General features: G+C 42.5%; 1 protein-coding gene and 1 long non-coding RNA gene across 6 annotated transcripts in view; one reads left to right on the forward strand and one right to left on the reverse strand.

The window, feature by feature from the left end:
* Positions 1–18,188, forward strand: part of RNF24 (ring finger protein 24) — a 105,792-nt gene that overhangs the window by 79,985 nt on the left and 7,619 nt on the right. For 3 of the 5 annotated variants that reach the window (XM_056553608.1, XM_056553615.1, XM_056553603.1), the window contains one exon: positions 5,874–6,023. In XM_056553608.1, the coding sequence (XP_056409583.1) occupies positions 5,874–6,023 (150 nt within the window). Of the gene's footprint in view, positions 1–3,613; positions 3,870–5,130; positions 5,151–5,873; positions 6,024–18,188 lie in introns of those variants that run through there. The other 2 variants (XM_056553617.1, XM_056553643.1) reach the window with 2 other exon arrangements.
* LOC130331056 (uncharacterized) lies at positions 12,849–16,933 on the reverse strand. The gene is made up of 3 exons (XR_008874077.1): positions 16,706–16,933; positions 14,700–14,741; positions 12,849–13,066 (listed from the first exon to the last, which is right to left on the reverse strand). It is a non-coding gene; the product is annotated as an uncharacterized LOC130331056 (long non-coding RNA).

Below are 18,188 nucleotides of genomic sequence, written 5' to 3' on the forward strand. Positions count from 1 at the left end.
TCTAGGTTGGTGTTCCCACTCCTGTGGCTCTTGAGACTTTCTTGTCTAGACTCGATACAACTGCATCTGCAGTAAAAAAAAATGTCTAGAGCAGTGGCTCTCCAGCTGTTGCAAAACTACAACTCTCAACATGCTCTGGCAGCTGAAGGCTATCAAGCCATTGAAGGGAGTAGTGGTTTTGCTACAGCAGGAAAGCCACAGGTTGGGGATTATAGCCAGTGAATGTAAAGGAGAATGTTTCCATTCACTGACAGCAAGCATATAGTTTAGGTGGAGAAGTCCACGTGGCTGGCTGTGCAAGCCGAGAGTCGTAATTGTGCAAAAGCTGTAGAATCCTAGGTTGGAAACCACAGCTTTTGATGCTTCTCACTACTGAGGGTTTGTCACAGTTGCAACCAGTCTAGACAAGCAAAATGCATTAGCAGCCAAGGCCTCTCTCTCCTGTCCTGTTACATTGTAGCAAACTATCAGCGATTGTCTACAGTCCGCACTGTTTTGGGATTGTGTAGACAGGGTTCAATTGTATCCAACCCTCAGCTGTTTGCAATTTTCAGCCTTGGGATGTAATGGTTTCCATTCACTGAGAGCAAACAGATGGTCGATGATGAGAAATAAAACCAAAAAGTGTCATAGAAAGTTACAGAATTAGACAGTGACTAAACCAGCGTTTCCCCGACCAGGGTGCCTCCAGCTGTTGCAAAACTACAACTCCCAGCATGCCCGGACAGCCTTTGGCTGTCCGGGCATGCTGGGAGTTGTAGTTTTGCAACAGCTGGAGGCACCCTGGTTGGGGGAAACACTGGACTAAACTGTTGTCAGTATAATCTCTTATTATTGTTGTATGTAACTGTATTACTGTTGTATGTAACTACCTTTGTCTGTCCGGGCATGCTGGGAGTTGTAGTTTTGCAACAGCTGGAGGCACCCTGGTTGGGAAACAATGGACTAAACTGTTGTCAGTATAATCTTTCTTATTATTGTTGTATGTAACTGTATTACTGTTGTATGTAACTACCTTTGTCTGTCCGGGCATGCTGGAAGTTGTAGTTTTGCAACAGCTGGAGGCACCCTGGTTGGGGGAAACACTGGACTAAACTGTTGTCAGTATAATCTTTCTTATTATTGTTGTATGGAACTGTATTACTGTTGTATGTAACTACCTTTGTCTGTCCAGGCATGCTGGGAGTTGTAGTTTTGCAACAGCTGGAGGCACCCTGGTTGGGAAACAATGGACTAAACTGTTGTCAGTATAATCTTTCTTATTATTGTTGTATGTAACTGTTGATGTTTCACTTTTATATTTGTTCTATGACGCCGGTCCGTATTTCCTGAAATTGTGATCACAGATCAGGAACTAGCCTTGAGCGCCCCTCTTATCTCTAAGAGCTTCTGTTATAGCGAATATTTACAGAGTGACGCACCATGGAAAGTGAAAATGAAATCGTCATCCGTGTTTACGCTGCAGGGATCGTAAATGTGGAATTTGTAGTATGGCTAACAATGTTACATAAATTACTAATATACTTCTCTTTTACTGTAAAGAATCCTTCCATAATAAGGAAACCTGTGTTAGAGTTATGGTACTGTACCAGCCAGAGGTGGCCTAATAGGTTCATTAGTACAGGGGGGGGGGGGGGGGGGGCTATAAATCAATGTATAGTGTGCTGTTTTGTGAAGAATCCTTAGTAAGGAAAGGCGGCCTGAGCTGGAGTGAGGGTTGTGGTGGTAAAAAGGGCCTTTATATGACCAAATAACCGTAAGGGCTATAAGTCACTAAGTATCATGCTTTTTCTGTAAAGAATCCTTTAATAGTAAGGAAAGACAGCCAGTGGTCTGTGAAGGTTATGGTACTGCAGTTTTGCTCATAGGTCTTTGGATTCGGATAAGTAACCACCGGGGTTTTAAGTCACTATGGATTGTGCTCTTACTGTAAATAATTCTTCCATAGCAAGGAAAAGCAGCCTGTGATAATGTAAGAATTACATGGGCTTATACATCCTTGGGCACTGTCAAATAGCATAGTGGCATAGGAGCCAAATGACCACTGTAGTGACCAGCGTCAGGCAGCTGCTGCCAAGGCTAATAAAATCATGGGGTGCATCAATAGGGGCATAGATGCCCACGACAAGGAAATAATTCTACCGCTGTACAAATCACTAGTCAGACCACACATAGAATACTGTGTACAGTACTGGTCACCAGTGTACAAGAAAGATATAGTGGAGCTGGAGAGGGTTCAAATACGGGCAACCAGGGTAATACGGGGAATGGGAGGACTACAGTACCCAGAAAGATTATCAGAATTAGGGTTATTTAGTTTAGAAAAAAGAAGGCTTAGGGGCGACCTAATAACTATGTATAAATATATCAGGGGACAGTACAGAGATCTCTCCATGATCTATTTATACCCAGGACTGTATCTATAACAAGGGGGCATCCTCTACGTCTAGTGGAAAGAAGGTTTCTACACCAGCACAGACGGGGGTTCTTTACTGTAAGAGCAGTGAGACTGTGGAGTTCTCTCCCGGAGGAGGTGGTCATGGTGAACTCTGTAAAAGTGGTCTGGATGCATTTTTGGAGAGTAATAACATTACAGGTTATATATATATATATATATATATATATATATATATATATATATATATATATATATATATATATATATATATATATATTAGATTTATAGGGACAGGACGTTGATCCAGGGATTTATTCTGATGCCATAATTGGAGTCGGGAAGGAATTTTTAGTATGAGTGTTTTTTGCCTTCCTCTGGAACAACTCAGTAGGGACTCATTAGGGATATAGGTTGAACTTGATGGACTCTGGTCTTTTTTTTTCAACCTGATGAACTATGTAACCACAGGGGCTATAAAGTACTGTATATTGTGCTTTTACTGCAGAGAATCCTACCTTGGTAAAGAAAGGAAATCAGTGGTCCTGTAGAAGTTATGATGCCAGGGTTGTGCTGTTAGGTCTTTGGGTACCGTCAAATTACAATATGGGCTTTAGGTCACTATAGATTGTGCTTTTACTGTAAACCATCCCTTTTTATAGTAAGGAAAGGAACCCAATGATAATGTTAGGGTTATGGTACCGAGATGGGCAATTAGGCCTTTGGCCAAATATAATCGTTGGCATGGCTAGTGGAGCACGTACCCAACCAGTGGGGGGCACCAACCAGCCTTTTTTTTTTATTTTTATTTTTTATTTATTTTTTTTTACTTAGGCTGAAAACTGAATCTTTGCCCTGGGTGAAGGAAAGCAGAGTTATAAATCTCAGCGCCCATCTAAGCTGCCAGCTGACATCCGTCCAGTGCTTCAGTTTTCTCCTGGTGGGCACAGCCGAGCCCACCCCTGTAGACTACAATAGATGCCAGTCTATAGAGTCCAGTACTACCCAATAGCAGTTGTAAAACCTATATTATGCCAGTATTTCATCACTATGCTGGTGTTTGTAGTTCTTCAGCAACAGATTTTGCAAAAAATAAAACCGTACGGCAGGGTTTCCCAACCAGGGTGCCTCCAGCTGTTGCAAAACTACAACTCCCAGCATGCCTGGACAGCCGTTGGCTGTCCAGGCATGCTGGGAGTTGTAGTTTTGCAACATCTGGAGGCACCCTGGTTGGGAAACACTGCCGTACGGGGTCTTATTTCAAGGTAAAATATGTCCTCCCTCTTAAGTTTCCACAGAATGTGGAATAATTGGGATCCTGAAAATAAAAGCCGGAGCGCGCACGTAATGCTGTGGGCTTGTCACTGCCGTCTCTTTGTCTCCAGTGGAATTTTCCAGCCAGGAGGGTGTAGCTGAGGAAATGAAGCGAAGAAAAGGCCGCTGTATGAACAGGGACGGCTGCGCTGCAACCAAGGTCCGGACCGTATGACTGCGGAGTGCTACTTTAAAGGGATTATACCAATTATCACCTATGATAGGTGATGACTGGCTGATTTGTGGGAGTCCGCCGCCCCCTCCTGAGAACAGTGGTTAGAGCAGAAGCGCGCGCACACCTTTACTTCATTTATACTCCATGGGGCAGATTTATCAAAACCTGTCCAGAGGAAAAGTTGCCCAGTTGCCCATAGCAACCAATCAGATTGCTTCTTTCATTTTCAACAAGGCCTCTGCAAAATGAAAGAAGCGATCTGATTGGTTGCTATGGGCAACTGGGCAACTTTCACTTTGCACAGGTTTTGATAAATCTCCCCCTATGGGACTTATAAACATAGCAGAGTTCAGCAGTGAACGGTGGGGGGGTCCGGTCCTAGCAATAGGACACTTTGGGGGAGAGTTATCAAAACCTGCCCGGAGGAAAAGTTGCCCATAGCAACCAATCAGATCGCTTCTTTCTGCAAAATGAAAGAAGCGATCTGATTGGTTGCCATGAGCAACAAAGCAACTTTCCCCTAGACAGGTTTTGATAAATCTCCCCCTTTTGTGACTATCTTATTAGCCAAAAACCCTTTTATGCAGTGGTTTTTGTCTGAAGAAGAGAATTCATTTAAAGGGGTACTCCTCTGGAAAACATTTTTCTTTAAATCAGAAAGTTAGACAGATTTGTAAATGACTTCTATTTAAAAAAAAAAAATAATTAAAAAAAAATAATCCCTCCAGTACTTATCAGCTTCTATTTGCGCCACAGGAAGTTCTTTTCTTTTTGGATTTCCTTTCTGTCTGACCACAGTGCTCTCTGCTGACACCTCTGTCCATTCTAGGAACTGTGGAGAACAGGAACAAATCCCCATAGCAAACATATACTGCTCTGGACAGTTTCTGACTTGGACAGAGGTGTCAGCAGAGAGCTCTGTGGTCAGGCAGAAAGGAAATCCAAAAAGAAAAGAACTTCCTGTGGAGCAAATAGCAGCTGATAAATACTGGAAGGATTAAGATTTTTTAATGGAAGTAATTTACAAATCTGTTTAACTTTCCGGCACCAGTTGATTTAAAAAAAAATGTTTTCCTGTGGAGTACCCCTTTAAGGAGCATCGATCTGTCTCACACACTGGGATCTGTTCTCACTTTGTATAAAAAAAAAAAAAGAAAAGGAAAAAAAGGAAAAGCAATAAAATAGCGATGTCTGGATCTAATTAAAGAAATAAAATAAAAAAAAAGAGGTTTAGGCGGAAAGAAGCTTTAGGCCGTGTCTTTGCTGGTATTGATGGGGTTAATGCACCCTACTTATCTCTAAGTGCGCTGTTTCCCTCTTAGAACTTGACATTTGTATATGAGGGAATAGTATTTCTAGCATTTTCCAATAAATGTCTATTATACATTAGTTTTCCTTTACAGTGGGGGGCGATATATGGGGTATATGAGAAGGGTTGTCATGGTGGATATCACCGGTTATTATTCCCATGATGCAGGCTGCCGTACGGTAAAATCTCTTTGAGAAGACCACCCAAAACTACATTGAAAACTGGTCTTCTATCTGGTCTTCCCAAATAAAATGGGCAGTATGCAAAGTGTATGGTGGGCCTAAATGTTTAATTCTGCCTAATAATTCAGAACAGAATTAGTTTGGAGCCTCCATATCAGGTTCTATCGAATTGGAAAAAAAAGTGTTACATTTTGATGGAACCTGAGTGACCTATTATGGGTCTGTGAGGTACCTGTAGTATCTGCTGTGTACTGAATCCAGTCCTGTCTTCGTTTCCATTTATAACTGTAAACTACAATTCAAGTGTGAACAGAACATTATGCAGATTCGGCCTCCGTTTCAGAGTGGGCTTTATGTAGACCCCATAGCGGTACCAACCACTGAGAGGGGTATCAGCTACCAGTTTGATTCTGATATTGTTTTGTGTAAAACATTTTTACCACATTTTCTTGGTCATGAAATTAGTTTCCTAATAGTCTTTTCCTGTCTCTCCCGCAGCCCATCCATGAGCCCAGATTTCCAGCACTATAGCTTCAGAATGCCTAATATTGGATTCCAGAACCTCCCTCTCAACATTTACATCGTAGTGTTCGGCACTGCTATATTCGTCTTCATCCTGAGCCTTCTCTTCTGCTGCTACCTGATACGGTAAGTTCTGCTGATTCTAATTGTTCATTTTCTTTCTTATGACTTCAACTTTAATCCAAGCGCAGTTCAACCCATGACTACCAGGTGCACTACATGGAGTGCAAGATCACCCAATGCGGATAGCGCTGCGTGACTCCACCATGAGCGCCAAATCTTGGCCACAAGAGCAATTGTGACTGGAGCTGCCTTATACAGCAATTCACACTCCAGTACCAACATGCAGCCATTGTCCTCTGTGGGTCACCAGTGTCTGTAAGGTCTCATGGGGTGCATCAGTATGTGCCCCTTCCCTGTACGAGCTATAACTGTAATATGACTTTAGCAATTGCACTGAATCAGCTCATATCGGGTACCTAGGTTGGACCAGCTTAGGTAACGGCCAGGGGCGTAGCTATAAGGGGTGCAGCGGTAGCAGTCGCATCGGGCCCTAGTGCCATAGGGGGCTCCTCAAAGCTCATTTGCCCCATAAAAGACCAGTATTATCAATGCCATATGGGGCCCTGTTGCAGATTTTGCATCGCGGCACAGAAGCTACAAGTTTCGCCTATTTTACGCTGGCAAAATACTTGAAGGAGAAACTTTTGCACCTACAGTAATGTTACCATAGAGGAAGTGGTCTGTGTGGGAATGTTTGCAATGTGTGAAGTCTAGCACTATGAGTGGGACATATTGACCAATACTGTCTGCACTTGAGCTCTAACTTTCAATAACATTCTAGTATATACATTTTAGTACATGATGGGTATTTGAGGGCATCATAGTCCTTATATGTGGACTATGGGGGAGATTTATCAAAACCTGTGCAGAGGAAGAGTGGTGCAGTTGCCCATAGCAACCAATCAGATTGCTTCTTTCATTTTCCACAGGCCTCTTTAGAGGCCTGTGGAAAATGAAAGAAGCGATCTGATTGGTTGCTATGGGCAACTGCACCACTCATCCTCTGCACAGGTTTTGATAAATCTCCCCCTATGAGTACATAGCTTGTGTGGATACCATGTACAGTATTTGTGTAATACTCTGCATTGGTCTGGTTGCTGAGTTAATGTAGACATTTTTAGGGGTCTGATCTGGGGTCTGAATGAGCTTAGTAATCTGGGGCCTACGGTTGGTGTTCAGCTTGGACCCTCACCTGACTGCAGACCCAGTGATATACATGATCTATATGATCATGTATATCACTGGGTCTGCAGTCAGGTGAGGGTCCAAGCTGAACACCAACCGTAGGCCCCAGATTACTAAGCTCATTCAGAACCCAGATCAGACCCCTAAAAATGTCTACATTAACTCAGCAACCAGACCAATTCAGTGAATTCATACACCGAAACAGACCCCTGCTTTTTAGTTCAGGTATCACACTTTTTAAATTAATTGGGACTAATCCAAAAAATAAATAAGTAAACGTGACCCCTGACCAGGGCCCAGACCAGACTCCTAAAATAAATTCAGGCACCAGATCAGACCCCTCTAATGAAGTCAGATTTCAGACCAACCAAGTCTAATCAGATCTTAAGCCAGACTTAGACTGCAGACCAGACCTTTTAAAGTTAGTCAGAACCCAGGCAAGAAAAAAATAAAGAAAGGAAAAAAATCATACTTAAAGGGGTTATCCAGGAAAAAACTATTTTTTTTATATATCAACTGGCTCCAGAAAGTTAAACAGATTTGTAAATGACTTCTATTAAAAAATCTTAATCCTTTCAGTACTTATGAGCTTCTGAAGTTGAGTTGTTCTTTTCTGTCTAAGTGCTCTCTGATGACATGTGTCTCAGGAACCGCCCAGTTTAGAAGCAAATCCCCATAGCAAACCTCTTCTAAACTGGGCGTTTCCCGAGACGCGTCATCAGAGAGCACTTAGACAGAAAAGAACAACCTTAAAGGGTAGCTTCCACCATCACTTTTTATTTTTCTGTCCCTGCCTATTACCCATCTATCCCTAACCCCCTCCCTGCCTTTAATTTTTTTACATATTAAAAATGCTTTTTTGTCTGCCTGGTAGCGTGCTCACTACCAGGCAGACTTCCCCAACAGGCACCACGTCACTGATGCCTGCTGGGGCCGGCACTTCCGCCCGTAGTTCACCTATACAGGGTGCCTCCAGCTGTTTTCTCACTGCAACTCCCAGCTTGCCCTGACATCTATTGGCTGTCAGGGCATGCTGGGAGTTGAAGTGGGGAAACAACTGGAGGCACCCTGTATAGGTGAACACCGGAGCACATACCGCTCCCCGCCGCGCAGCCCGCCCCGCCGCAGCCTGCCGCGCAGGGCGACCCCTAGTGGCCGAATTTAAAAATGATTTTAAACTGTTTTAAAATCACTTTTTTTAATTAAACTATATTAGAGATATGTTGTAGTACTTAAGTACTACAACATATCAATTTTTTGTTTTCATGACAGTGCCCATTTAAATTCAGAAGCTCATAAGTACTGAAAGGATTAAGATTTTTTTAATAGAAGTAATTTACAAATCTGTTTGAAGTTTCTGGAGCCAGTTGATATATAAAAAAAATGCTTTTTTCCTGGAATACCCCTTTAACACACCTGGCCGGCATCGGGACCCAGCAATAGTTCTAGATACATTGGAAGAGACCATGCCCTCAACACATTTCAGATCTGTGGGGTCCCTGATGCTTTGCAGAACATGTAGGGTCGCTTGTTTATGGTCTATACATTGTGGTCCTCATTTACTAAGCGCTTTCCAACAGGTTTTTTTTTTTGCGACATATCTTCACCAGGGCTGCACTAGCATACAGCATAATGCGATGTTAAAATCCACAACACCAACCAAAATTAAACAAGAACCTACCAAAGGGGCATGACAACAAATTTGCATAAAAACCCAACATATTTACAAAGGTTTCCTACTAAAAAAAGAGAATTCTGTGGGGAAAATTTCTGACCACAAAATAAATGGTCTGAAAATAACCCTACAAAACCACTATACCCAATCCCTTCACATCTGGCCCTTGGGAATTTTGATGTTTTCTTTCTAAGTGATTTCGCTTGGTACTAGGTTTCCTAGTTTTAATGTGCGTACAGACATTCATTTGGAATGCAAGTCAGAATTTTAAAGGGGTTATCCAGGAAAAAAACTTTTTTTTTTACATATATATATCAACTGGCTCCAGAAAGTTAATCAGATTTGTAAATGACTTCTATTAAAAAATCTTAATCCTTTCAGTACTTATGAGCTTCTGAAGTTAAGGTTGTTCCTTTCTGTCTAAGTGCTCTCTGATGACGCGTGTCTCGGGAACCGCCCGGTTTGGAAGAGGTTTGCTATGGGGATTTGCTTCTAAACTGGGCGGTTCCCGAGACACGTGTCATCAGAGAGCACTTAGACAGAAAAGAACAACCTTAACTTCAGAAGCTCATAGGTACTGAAAGGATTAAGATTTTTTTAATAGAAGTAATTTACAAATCTGTTTAACTTTCTGGAGCCAGTTGATATATAGATAAGTTTTTGCCTGGAATACCCCTTTAATTTTTCCCTTCTTTTCCTAAAATTCCAGTGTGCGCCAAAAAAAACCATGAAAGGAATAGTAAATAACAAAAAAAACACAGGGATTATTAAACCTACAAATATTACAACCCTACACACTTAGTAAATAAGGGCCTATGTCTGGAGAGTAACATATGTATCCTGTACAGCAGTGGTCTTCAACCTGCGGACCTCCAGATGTTGCAAAACTACAACTCCCAGCATGCCCGGACAGCCAACGGCTGTCCGGGCATGCTGGGAGTTGTAGTTTTGGAACATCTGGAGGTCCGCAGGTTGAAGACCACTGCTGTACACGATACATATGTCCTATAATGCCTGGTGTCTGGATGGTACAGAATTATTGTACTGTATATAGTCTTCTCTATGTTGCTGCACTTATCTTACACTTTCGCACCCACAGCTGAACTCAGAATTCTGCTAAGTTCCTCTTACCAGACCGCTATGTAGACCATTTCACAGTTTCTGCACAGTTATCTGGTCACATGTCTGCAGTCAGAAGTTTTAAAGGGGTACTCCCCCCTTTAAATCAACTGGTGCCAGAAAGTAAAACAGATTTGTAAATCACTTCTTTTTAAAAAATCTTAATCCTTTCAGTACTTATGAGCTTCTGAAGTTAAGGTTGTTCTTTTCTGTCTAGGTGCTCTCTGATGACACGTGTCTCGGGAACCGCCCACTTTAGAAGTAAATCGCCATAGCAAACCTCTTCTAAACTGGGCGTTTCCCGAGACACACGTCATCAGAGAGCACCTAGACAGAAAAGAACAACCTTAACTTCAGAAGCTCATAAGTACTGAAAGGATTAAGATTTTTTAATAGAAGTAATTTACAAATCTGTTTAACTTTCTGGAGCCAGTTAATATATATATAAAAAAAGTTTTTTCCTGGATAACCCCTTTTAAAGGGGTACTCCGGTGAAAACCTTTTTTCTTTTAAATCAACTGGTGGCAGAAAGTTGAACATATTTGTAAATTACTTCTATTAAAAAATCTTAATCCTTCCAGTACTTATTAGCTGCTGAATGCTACAGAGGAAATTCCTTTCTTTTTGGAACACTGATGACATCACGAGCACAGTGCTCTCTGCTGACATCTCTGTCCATTTTAGCAACCATACTTTTTTTTTTTTTAAATCAGCTGGTGCCAGAAAGTTAAACAGATTTGTAAATCAATTCTATTAAAAATCTTAATCCTTCCAGTACTTTTTAGGGGCTGTATACTAAAGAGAAATCCAAAAAAATAAATGCATTTCCTCTGATGTCATGACCACAGTGCTCTCTGCTGATCTCTGCTGTCCATTTTAGGAACTGTCCAGAGCAGGAGAAAATCCCCATAGCAAGCATATGCTGCTCTGGACAGTTCCTAAAACGGACAGCAGAGATCAGCAGAGAGCCCTGTGGTCATGACATCAGAGGAAATGAATTTATTTTTGGGATTTCTCTTTAGTATACAGCCCCTAAAAAGTACAGGAAGGATTAAGATTTTTTTAATAGAAGTGATTTACAAATCTGTTTAACTATCTGGCACCAGCTGATTTAAAAAAAAAAATAACAATAATAATAATAAAAAAAAGTTTTCCACGGGAGTACCCCTTTAATGCAGCTTCGGATGTGAATGGAGTATAGTACATTGTCTTTGCAGATTTTAGCCATGAAACCGTAAATATATCATTTATAAATTATACTATTTATCACTATGGTATAAAAATGGGTAGAAATGACTGCAATATAGTTATCCCAAATCATTAATAAAAAGCTAAAACACACTATTAATATTATAGATTGTATAGAATACTTTATTCCGTTTTGAAGTGGGGATAATCTGTTCCTGGGGAATCTTCTAATTCGTATTAAAGGGGTAGTCCCTCTTTTTACTACATATCCCCTATTCAAAGTATAAGGGATAAGTGTCTAATCCCAGGGGGTCCGATTGCTGCAATCTTCTTATGGGGCCCCGGCTCTCTTTGTGCGCGAGCAGGGTCGACACCCCCCCCCCCCCCCCCCTTCTATGCATCTCTATGGGAGGGATGGAGATACACAAGTACAGCACTCGTGTATCTCAGGCACTCCCATAGAGAATGCATGGAGCGTGTGCTGACATGCCGCTCCTTGCACAGGGAGAGGTGGGGCCCTGTTCTGGAGATCACGGGGGTCCAACTTCTGAGACCCCCCCCCCCCCCTCCTGTGATCAGACACCTGAGGAAAGGGGGATAAGTTTTAACATGGTGATGACAAACTAGGTAGTTGCCCAGGGACCTGTTTCCTAAGGGCCTCAACCCATCCACAACATGAACATAGTCCTAATACAGTGGTCCCTCAAGTTACAATATTAATTGGTTCCAGGACAACCATTGTATGTTGAAACCATTTGTATGTTGAGACCAGAACTCTATGGAAACCTGGTAATTGGTTCTAAAGCCCCAAAATGTCATCCAAAAATAGGAAAAAGTGACAATTAAAGAAAAATAAGTAGATAACTAATATATATAAAGCAAATCCTTCCATATAAAAGTAAGAAAGATCTGCTGGGAGCTGTAATCACTGTCTATGTCAGTGTTTCCCAAGCAGGGAGCCTCCAGCTGTTGCAAAACTACAACTCCCAGCATGCCCGGACAGCCAAAGGCTGTCCGGGCATGCTGGGAGTTGTAGTTTTGCAACAGCTGGGGGCACCCTGCTTGGGAAACACTGATCTATGTAGAGGACAGGAGCTTCTTCAGGGTCCTGTACAGTACACACAGTGTCCTAAAAAAAGTAACATGGAGACTCCCTCACCTGGAACAGCTAACCCTGATACAGGTAAGCGTACAGAACATGTAGTACCTCCCTGTACTGTAGGGGGCGCTACCAGACACCAGTCAGTGCATGCACTTCAGTAATACAGGTGTTTTACCAGTAAATTGCCCATTCTGATTGGTCAGTTCTCTCGGCCATTGACAAGTTTCACAGATCTGGACTGTCTTTGTCCAGATTGTCCTTGTATGTTGAGTCTGGTTTCAACTTACGATGGTCCAGAAAAGACCATTGTATGTTGAAACTATTGTATGTTGAGGCCATTGTAAGTTGAGGGATCACTGTATACCTATTTATGAAGTGAAATTAGGCCACCAACGACCATGTTTGTCACGTGTGTGTGTGTATGTATATATGAGTGTTTATGTGTGTGTGTGTGTGTGTATATATATATATATATATATATATATATATATATATATATATACACTTTTTTTTTTTTTTTTTTTTTTACTAGAATCAGATTATGGGAAGCGCTCTTTAGTGTTCCTGATTTAAAAAAAAAACACATAGTACGAAGCTGTTTTTTAACCCCATAGTTCCCCTTGACGTGTTTATTTTGGTAGCATTCTTCCACTTTGCAGCAGCTGAGACGTAGCAGGGTGCTCGGTTTCTCTTTCTTTTAAGACATTGCGTGGTTTGAGGTAGACAAATAAACATCCCGCAAAATTGAAAGAGAACAGCGGGAGTGCACCGCTCCTATAGAAGAGAGTCAATATTCTGTGTTTGTCTTCAGCCAACCCCTTGTGTGTCCGGGCCCAGCTGTAAAATACAAATGTTTTTCATAAAGAGGTTGCATAAGAATAGAGAAAAAAAAGAATATTCAATTTTTCCAGAAATAGCGCAACCTTTGTTCATGGACCGTGTCTGCCATTACTGCTTATCCCAAGTATTATGACTTGTTCCTATCTGGATAGAACAAATAGCACTAATCATCCTGAGCTTCCTGGTTAAAGGGTTACTCCGGCCCGAAGACATCTTATGGTGGCTGTCACGCCCCCTCCCATAGGCTTGCATTCAGCGGGCGGAGCGTGATGTCACACGGGTGCGGAGCCGTGACATCACGGTACTCCGGCCCAGTGATCGTGATTCATCAGACACGGAGCGATGTTTGCTCCGGAGGCTGATGATAGCGGGGTGCTGACTGAAAGAGTGCGGGGGTCCCCATCGGCGGGACGCCCGTGATCAGGCACCTTATCGCCTATCCTTTGGATAGGGGATGAGATGTCTTAGGGCCGGAGTACCCCTTTAACCTGGAAGCTCAGTTAATAGAATGGCAGGACTGCTAAAACACAAAGCCTGCACCCCAAGGGTAGACTGATCAGGGCAATGAGATGAGGGGCATTGGCCCCAGCAGCCAGTATCCCTTTGTTGTGGCATCAGTCTATGGAAAGCCTCTAGGTTCACACTACGGAATCTCCGGGCAGAAGATTTCCACCCGGAGATTCAGAGTATGGCCAGCACCGACTGAATCAGTCAGCACTAGGACCGTGCGGACACTGCAGTCTCCAATAGACTGCAATGTGTTCCGCGAGTATTTCCACCTGAAGAACGACAACGCCATTCTTCAGGCTGAAATTTTAAAGCGGATTTTGCGTTAACAAAATCCGCTTCACAAATTCCGAAGTGTGAATTTGTGGATGGAAACCCATTTACTACACTATACATTTTTATTAAGCGGAATTTCGGCCTGAAGTTTCAAAGCGGAATTGCAGGCGGAAATTCCATAGTGTGAACTTAGCCTTAGAGTAGCAGGTTTTATGGTTTTTTACCTAGGGAGAAAATTCACTAGTGGAAATTCTCTTTAAACGCTATTAGGATGTCTTACCATTTGGCTTAGTTTGTAGATGTGCCCAAATTCACATCTATGGTTTTCGGTTAAATGCTTAAGCCCCACCTTATTCTACTAAGCAACACCCCCGAGGAAAGGTTATTCCACTTTATGTTTTGTGGATACAAAGTGGTGTGGAGGAGGGGTTCTGACCACTTGGAACCCCACAGATCATGAGAATGGAGGAAAATTGTCCTCAAAATGAGAGGAGCCTCCAAACATTGCCGAGGGTTGAATGATGAGTACCAACCAATGGATGGTCATGTAAACAGTGCTAAAAAGGTTTCTTCCAGGAATGAATGACAAGAGAAGTACAAGAGAAATTACAAGTCGTGTGTGTGTGTGTGTATATATATATATATATATATATATATATATATATATATATATATATATATATATATATATATATATATAATAATTTTTATATATTTTTCTGAATTTACTTTTATTTTTTATTTTTTGATATACAATACATGTCTTAGAATTTTGTGACATTTTGTATAACCTGTTACATGATGATTTGTATATAACCTAAAGTAAAAGAGGAACTTGATGACTTACCAAAAAGGATATGAGAACGTTTCATCTATATGTTTAAGGAACCTATTAAAAAAAGAAGAGAAAAAAATTTGAAATTTCCTAGAACTTACTGTTCCCATGACCCCTATATTAGGTCTAAGTCTATGGTACCAGAAGCCTAAGGGTGTTGTACGGGGCCCAAGTCCCAAAGTCAGGGCCGTAATCCTGAGCCTAATTCCCGTAAACTATTAGTAACTAGAGTTCAGCAAATCTACAGTCCCAACCCGACTCGAGTCCATTTAGTCACGTAAAAGTCGTTCTGCTTTCCAAGTGTTCTGAAGAAGTCTGGAGTAAAACGGCCCAGGGTCTCATTCCAGTCTTCTGTTCAAGTTTGGCCTTATTTTAAATTCACTCTAATAGTAATTTACCGTAACAGTCACAGGTATACTCCCTTACAGCAATAGTGGGTTTCGGTGCAAGATAGGAAGCCCAAAAAAGTTGCCTATTCCACCATGATCCTAGGCTTACGAGGGAGCATGACATTAGCTTTCTCTACACATGCTTTCCCTATCCATAGGCCCAAGGGTGGCCATACACATTAGATATTTGTCAGAAAAACCCACAAATTTGCAGGAGACTGACAAACCATGTATAGTTGGGTGCACTGACTCTTCTCCAACAGCGGCTGTCGGGAAAGAAGGTTTTTGGCTTGCTGAATTTCATCATGCTTAATCTGTTTGTTATCACAAGAGATAAAGGGCCACCAGAGGTGCCTAGCATTGTCTTTCTTTATTTTCCTTCCTCTGAGCATTGAGGTAACATGTATGCTCGGCAAAGCCACGTCCAGAGGAAAGCTATTGCCTAAAGGTAGCTTTGGCTAGCCGGTGTAATGTTGCTCATCTACCTATGTGACCTAATAACTTGCCTATAAGATTGGGCTAGCTGTCTTACAGTCTGTCTAGTCATGCCATCTAATGTGTTTCGGCATTTTCTTTTGCGACTACTCTTGTTTGGAAAGTTTTAATGTGTATAAAATAAAGAAGAAACTTGATTGATTGTGCTGGACACCATATGGATTCCTTTACTTGCCTCATAAGTGGAATCCATTTATGTTGAGAAGTGCCTGGTATGGATAACACTGATCAGAGATGGCCCTAGCACTGACAACTACATATGTGGGGCGTGTGTGGAGCCCATTATTGTTCCTATTAAAGGTGTACTCTGCTGCTCAGCATTTGGAACAAACTGTTCAGAACGCTGTAGCCGGGAGCTCGTGACATAATAGCCCCGCCCCCTCATGATGCCACGCCCTGCCTCCCTCAATGCAAGTCTATGGGAGGGGGCGTGACGGCTGTCACGCCCCCTCCCATAGACTTGCATTGAGGGGGCAGGGTGTGATGTCATGAGGGGGCAAGGCTATGACGTCACGAGCTCCCGGTTACCGTGTTCGGAACAGTTTGTTCCAAACGCTGAGCAGCGGAGTACACCTTTAATAGGAACAATAATGGGCTCCACACACGCCCCACATATGTAGTTGTCAGCAGCGGAGTACCCCTTTAAGTTATTTGTCACGTTTTCACTTTTATATATCAATTATAATTTTGGATTTTTTGTGTTAAGTGCCTCCTCCCATATCCCCTAAAGCAATACATTTATTGACTTGATTTCTTTTGACTCTGACCCTTCTTTTTCTTCTTCTCGGACAATAATGCATTTTACAAAGGGCTGTTTCCTTTTAGACTGTGCTGCCTGTTTTACAGATTTCTGTGTTTTGAACTCCGAGACATTAAAGGTTCTTATAATGGAGGTAAATTCCACAATGTTCTTCCCTATAATGACTGGTTGCCATGGAAATGCTATAGAAATGAATTTTCTGTATTCTTTCACACACAATGGGGTATAGTTTCCGGCAAATGTCAAAATGCGAAATGACCCATTGCAACCCGTCAAGCCGTGTTCTTCTAATGCTTGACCTGTGATTGGCTAATGGAAGCTGATTGGTTTATGTCCGTTAATGTTAATTTGCTCTTATACTATTCAGCACTTACATCTTGTAGTGGTGTCGGTGGCCCCATCAGCTTTTGATCATCGCTTCCACTTTATGACCCTACGGAATAAATAGCTAATAAACAATACAGCGATCCCTCAACTTACAATGGCCTCAACATACAATAGTTTCAACATACGATGGTCTTTTCTGGACCATTGTAACTTGAAACCAGACTCAACGTACAATGTACAGACAGTCCAGATCTGAGAAACGTGTCAATTAGAGATGAGCGAACTTACAGTAAATTCGATTCGTCACGAACTTCTCAGCTCAGTAGTTGATGACTTTTCCTGCATAAATTAGTTCAGCCTTCAGGTGCTCCGGTGGGCTGGAAAAGGTGGATACAGTCCTAGGAAAGAGTCTCCTAGGACTGTATCCACCTTTTCCAGCCCACCGGAGCACCTGAAAGCTGAACTAATTTATGCAGGAAAAGTCATCAACTGCCGAGCCGAGAAGTTCGTGACGAATCGAATTTACTGTAAGTTCGCTCATCTCTAGTGTTAATGACTGGAAGAACCGACCAATCAGAACGGGCTTTTTACTGGTAACTCACCTCTAGTACTGAAGTACAAACACTGACTGGTGTCTGGTAGCGCCCCCTACAGTACAGGGAGGAACTACAAGTTCTGTACTACTCCTTACCTGTGCCAGGGTTAGCTGCTCCTTTTGGACACCAAGTAAGGGCGGCTCCATTTGGGACACTGTGTGTACTGTATAGGACCCGGAAGAAGCTCCTGTCCTCTACATAAACCATTATTTCCCAACCAGGGTGCCTCCAGCTGTTGAAAAACTACAACTCCCAGCATGCCCGGACAGCCAACGGCTGTCCGGGCATGCTGGGAGTTGTAGTTTTGCAACAGCTGGAGGCACCCTGGTTGGGAAACACTGACATAGACAGTGATTACAGCTCCCAGCAGATCTTTATTACTTTTATATATAAGGATTTTCTTTATCTATATTAGTTTTCTACTTATTTTTCTTTAATCCTCACTTTTTTTTCCCTATTTTTGATGACATTTTGGTGGCTTCAGAATAGGGATCGACCGATTATCGGTATGGCCGATATTATCGGCCGATAATCACGATTTTGGGCATTATCGGTATCGGCAATTATCTTGCCGATAAGCCGATAATGCCCCCACCGCACCGCGACCGCCACCCCCTCGACCCGCCGCACCGCACCCCCGACCCACCGCACCGCGTCGCACCCCCTCCCCCGTGATGCTAGGCGGTATACCGGTATGGATTTTTTCCCATACCGCTATACCGGTCTGGCCCCTCCCCCATCTCCGAGTCAATGAAAAAATTAAACTTACCCGTAATGGGGGTGGTCCAGGCCATCCTTCCTTCAAGTAGTGTCCGGGGGCATTCCGGGTGGAGGGTGGTCCGGTCCGAGCTGTCCTTCTTCTCCCACGGTCTTCTTCTCCACTCCGGGCAGGCTCCGGCCTAGTACGCTGCATAGACGCCGCTACGCCGTGACG

The sequence above is a fragment of the Hyla sarda genome, chromosome 1 (assembly GCF_029499605.1).
Source record: "Hyla sarda isolate aHylSar1 chromosome 1, aHylSar1.hap1, whole genome shotgun sequence".
Classification (NCBI taxonomy): Eukaryota; Metazoa; Chordata; class Amphibia; order Anura; family Hylidae; genus Hyla; species Hyla sarda.